The sequence below is a fragment of the Camponotus floridanus genome, unplaced genomic scaffold (assembly GCF_003227725.1).
Source record: "Camponotus floridanus strain SB8 unplaced genomic scaffold, Cflo_v7.5 scaffold88, whole genome shotgun sequence".
In the NCBI taxonomy this organism is placed as follows: domain Eukaryota; kingdom Metazoa; phylum Arthropoda; class Insecta; order Hymenoptera; family Formicidae; genus Camponotus; species Camponotus floridanus.
Window position 1 is genome coordinate 832,435 of NW_020229858.1, and position 6,000 is coordinate 838,434.

The 6,000-nt window shown below is 30.1% G+C and overlaps 1 protein-coding gene across 6 annotated transcripts in view; it reads right to left on the bottom strand.

Moving 5' to 3' along the window:
• LOC105258133 (proto-oncogene tyrosine-protein kinase ROS) overlaps positions 1–5,599 on the bottom strand; it is a 33,140-nt gene extending 27,541 nt beyond the window's left edge. For 4 of the 6 annotated variants that reach the window (XM_025414711.1, XM_025414710.1, XM_025414715.1 and 1 more), the window contains exon 1: positions 4,872–5,027. In XM_025414711.1, coding sequence (XP_025270496.1) covers positions 4,872–5,027 — 156 coding nt within the window. Of the gene's footprint in view, positions 1–4,871 lie in introns of all 6 variants that reach the window. The other 2 variants (XM_025414713.1, XM_025414712.1) reach the window with 1 other exon arrangement.
• Positions 5,600–6,000: the final 401 nt, after the last annotated feature.

Here is a 6,000-nt window from a genome sequence, read left to right on the forward strand (position 1 = left end):
CACTCCAGATTTGCATCGCGATTAAAGGCGAAATTCGCACGATTATCGATGCTCGAGGTGAACCCCTACTGCGCTACGTTGTAGGTAAGAGGATGTGGCCGGCAGGAAGTTTATTGTGTATGGCTACACATATAATGTTGCATGCCTGACGATCCTGCATATTCGACGTAACATCAGGCTCATCGCGCGAGAAAAATTAGGAAATTGCTTTAATATTTCATAAACTCCAATCATTAAAATATACATATACATAGTCTTTTTATTAATATTCATCCCTTTATTCACATACCTTTTTTCACATCCTTCTTTATGAAAATTATTTATAAAAGAGAAAGATTATCTAATCTAAAATTAAAATATATTAAATTAGCTTCTTGAATTATAATTTCAGTATTTTTATTATGTTTAACTAACTTTTCAAAGAAATGTTTTCACAAGTAAAGTTATAGTATAAAATACATATTTTTACGTTTTATAAAATGTTAGTCGTACTTGAAATATTTACTCTCACATTAAATGTGATTTAAATTATGCAATAATATGCGTTATAATAAAGAATAATATATACTGAGAAGATATAATATTGTTACTTGTTCTTAAGAATTTGCATTATTTTATGATGAAAATGTAGAATAATGACATATAAGATTATTTTAACGTTTTACTATACCTTTTTTTATTTTATAAAGGGAACTCTATAAATTTATCTCAATTTAAATGAAAAAGAAAATGAAATAGTGAGAGTTTTCTATCAAATCCCTTATTTTTGAGCATTTAATCTTTTAATTTTATCATTTATAAAATTGTTCTCGCATTGATATATTAATTTTCTCAAAATAAGTTTAATTAAAAAATCCTTTTAATATAATATGTGCATATTCTTTCTATTATACTTCATTTTGATTTAATGCCTTTTGATGTTGCAACATATTTAAAAACGGTATATTAGAAATAACGTTGAGAAGAATGATAAATTATTTATTAAGTATTAAGTAAGAGTTATCATATTGATTCGAGATTAGAAGAAGTCAGGGCTGTTTAAGAAACGAACGCATTAAGAATATTCCTCCGTGGATGTTATGCAACATTAAGGTCATTCTCTAAGCACTCCAAGATATGATATGAACTTTACTACTAATACTCGCGTGTTTAGTAAATAATATGGGCGCCTGTCATATCATTTTTAACTGACGGAAGACTCTTCAAGAATTAAATCATCAATACTCCAAACTAAATAAAACATGTGAATGTATTATTTAAACCAAGAAACAATTCTTCTCCACTGTTAAGTATTATAAAAGGAATAGCGCATTAAACATAGCGTAGTATAATTAAACAATTTTATACTTATAATAAGGATTAAATTTATCTGTGTAATATAAAAAGATTTATTAAGATTAAATCAGTCTAATTAATATTTGATGTCAAAATATGAATTTCTTCTGATTTACATCTTTCTCATAGCAATCTATTTCATGAATCTATTATAATATTTAAAATATAAGCATACAGCAAGAATGCAAAAAATCATATCTACTCGATTCATAAATTATTTTGTGTGCTTTTTACAGGAAAAAACGCAATCGAGATCATTGTTTACTTTACTGTCTTTAAGTAGTTTTTCTCGATTATTTGAAAATTGACAAAGAGGAAAAGGAAGATTAATAAGAGAATGAATTATATGCATGACAGATAAGGAATCGAACAAAGTGATTTTTCTGGACCATTCTTATCTGGCTACAACGGGGTAATTGAATCGACAATCGCAGACGAAGAAGGGTTGGGTGAGTTCGATGACTTATAATATCGCTCAATTAAAACCAGAATAATTAGAATAAAAATTAATCCTTTGCAATTTTGTGCGAGGAAACGAAAAGTGAAATAGAATAATTACTATCGTAATGTAGAATAATTTATAAAATTGTTCTTGAAACTTATTATAATATATAAAATAATATATAAAATTTTTTTTATATCGAACGTTATCAATGGATTAAATAACGTCGTTATTTAATTTAGAGCATCACGTGTTTTTATTGAAATAACTTGAAATAATTGAAAAAAATTATTATTAGATTTGTTTTATATATCATTAATGTACGAGAATTTTACATGATTAGGAAGACCTCCAGGATAGTATGCAAGATTGAGCGTGATCTGATATAGAAGAAACGTTGGCGATGATCTTTTTGAGGATAGTTAAATTGATAATTAGTACCAATTCGTTCTTCTCAATTGTCGAATGCACTGATTAAAACTGGTTTATGGCAAAGCTTTTTGCACGCTTATATCGCATTAAGCCTGTTTATTTTGATATCGAAAATGATACAAAGTAAAATAGTATAATGCTTATTAAATTATTAAAGATTATTTTTCCAAAAATTTAAATTTATACACATACACAATTTTTATTTTGTTAAAGTTTAGTAGATTTACAATGTGAATTTTAATATTTATAATATTTATAATAGTTTATTACAAGCTAAGATTATGTATGGATGTTAGGAAGAGAGTAATAAAAAAATAATTTCCAAAAATTTTCAGATTATGCGTTTGAAGTTTGTATGAAATGCAATACACGCATGCACGATTAGTATAATTTATATAATTAATATTCCAAATCGCGCGCAACGAGAACAGCACTTAAAACAATGTTTTTGTCCTTCTCAAGAAAGGGATTAGATGGCCCTGTATCCGTTACGTGCTCGTCTTTCATCCTCGACGCTATGCTTATAGGTTACCATGATGCGCCGTCGTGTAGTTAAGTTAATTAATGAATGTACAGTCGGGCTGGAGAGTGGACTTAAATTGATACGTCCTTCGCCGCATAAACTCCCGCACAGCCATTTTCGTGCCGCCACCGCTCAGCTTGCAGCTGAGGATGCTTAGCATGGTACCAAAGAAAATACTTTAGTTTTTAAATTAAACATTTTCGAGAGATTATTTTACTTTGACATTACAGTTAAGTATTAATATCGGAAAGCAAAATAATTGTAAACGATAATTTTGAGTGAAATATTCTGCGTATTTTTATAATTGCATGTTATTTATATCAAAATTTTCATTAAATTGTTGTTACTGCGAGATCTTTATTCCATTATTATGTATGTAAGAGATACTATAAAGAATTCTGATAAAAATATTATGTAATATTGATATTAATGATTATATAATATAATCATGGATTGAAACAAAATGAATAAAAGTGTCAAGTGCTATCAAGTACGTGAGTTTCTTGCGCTTTCGATAAATTGACAATTCGAATCGAGAAATTACGTCACAGATGCGATGTGCAAGGATGCACATACATGCGTTGCATCGCGAGGAATGCTAATGGGTTATCGCAGCGCGATGAATTGATGGACCGACATGAATTTTGAAGATCACGTATGGCGCAAATTACGCGTTGCGTGCTTTAAATATTCTTCATTAATTAGCGAAAAATAATTGGCATTCAACGAGTTAATTATACGACGATTAGAAAACATCGAATAAATATTGCATGATGAAAAGCTATTTTTAAAGTTGAAAAACTGAAATAAAAAGTGATTTTTAATGATTTATAATATTTAGATTTAAAAAAATATTAATATATAATAACATTATTAATATAAATATTAATAATTTTTTTAAGGACTGTATAGTCTAAGGAAGATAGTAATTTTACACGTATCTTAATAATTAATAAGATTTAAATTTTGTACAGCATTCTCTCTTTCTTCTAAATTAACAACAAATTACATATTAATCGAAATTTTAAATAAACTTAAAAATCAAATTAATACACAAGTAATTTAATTATATACTTATCGCGTGTCATATTTAACGATATACTTATTCAAATTAAAATAATCGTGGTATTGAGCAATGTATTGTAAACTTTCATAATAGCGTAGTACGATGCGGTTAAAGGTAACCATAAATAACATTGATAAGAAAAAGAGATTTGATAGAGGCCAAAAATATCATAATCAAATTGTAATCGCGTAATATTATGATTTATCGGTATAGGCTATCTATTAACGACATGATTTCAATGTATTATGCATATATATTATATATCTATACACACATACACACACACAATATGTATACTACAGACTAAAGAGCAAATAAATAAACTGTCATCTCAGTTGCCAAATCACCATCTATTATCTCTCGATGCTCCTTATTACGGCCGCATGAAAATATACGTATTTGCTCCATATTTTATCTTATGGAGATGAATAAACAACCCGATTTTTTGTTCACTTTTTATATAACAGAAAGTAAATCAAAAGGAGATTAAAGAATTTTTTGCTGAGCAATGTATTGTAAACTTTCATAATAGCGTAGTACGATGCGGTTAAAGGTAACCATAAATAACATTGATAAGGAAAAGAGATTTGATAGAGGCCAAAAATATCATAATCAAATTGTAATCGCGTAACATTACGATTTATCGGTATAGGCTATCTATTAACGACATGATTTCAATGTATTATGCATATATATTATATATCTATCACACACACACACACACACAATATGTATACTACAGACTAAAGAGCAAATAAATAAACTGTCATCTCAGTTGCCAAATCACCATCTGTTATCTGTCGATGCTCCTTATTTGCGGCCGCATGAAAATATACGTATTTGCTCCATATTTTATCTTATGAAGATGAATAAACAACCCGATTTTAGAATTTTTTGCTGAAATTGATTTTATATTTTTGTTTTGTATAGATATGGAAAGAGAGAAGAAATCGGTTTCTCAGATTCAGATTTCTTCTTGACATCAAACTTTTTGGTTGTACATTATGATTCAATTATACAAGTAAATTGCAATAATATTTAGCTTCTTTATCACGCAAAAAAGGACTTCTTACCTGCATAAGATCTAGATCCGGACATTTGGAGGCACATTCCTCCTGAAGGCTCGGAACAACACGGTCTTCCAGATCGTGCTCCTCCGGCAGGAGTGCGACGGCCGCCCCCGCCAGCACCAACACCTTCACCAAAACGCATAGTCCCGTTCCTAACATAATAATCCCCTCCCCCCCGTAAATCCTTGTGTTCGATCAGCCTCCGCGCGATCCTCAACCGGTTCAACTATAAATAGTCATCGTGCTTGTCGATTTTCTCGATGATCTAGGCTGTGCGATCGATTAGCTTAGCTTCCTCATGCCTCTCGCTAGATCCCGCGTCGCGATCTAGTATATCACCGTCGTCGTTAACGTCGTCGCTCGTCGCAAAGTCGCGTGTCTCGCGAGTGCATCAGCAAATGTGACGAAGTTGGGACCAAATTGATCTTGAATTTCCGTTAAATATCCGGAGAAAACCGGAAGCCCAACGTTCCAGAAAAATTCTGAGGAATTGCGTTGCGTTTATAGAAATATGACGTTGCTGTTGAATCATTTAAATAACAATGGAATCTAGCAAAATTATTCATATCATATATGCACGAATAACGTTATCGATCTTTTCTGTTATCGAGAAGTCGCTTTTCTCGCGCTTAAATCATGAATCTACGAGCTTTATCTCGCAATGTTATTTTTAAACATCTTTTCCTCATCGATTACGATTATTTTTCGCGACTAAAATTTATAGAATTGTTGATTATTAAATAATTATTATTGATTAAATAATTATTCTAAGAATTAATGACGATGCAAAATGATGCATCCAGTTTTATCGAAGAAGGAGAAATAAGATTGTATATAAACAATCTTTCTTGATGTGTAATTTCCTTCAATATTTGAGCATCAATGGAACAATCGAGTGATAAGAAATTATTGTCGCTTGTAAATTGCGTAGAGTGATTATCTTTTTACATAAAGTTCGTCACTTAAATTACGATTTTAGCACTGCAAAATATTGCACACAGAATGTTACGATTATCCTGAATGCACAGAATCATTACTTTTTGTCACTTTCATCGTGATTCAAATGTAAAAAGTCACCGAGTCCGGGCAGGTTCTTCTTGTCCAATTTTTTTCACTAAAATTTTATTATTAC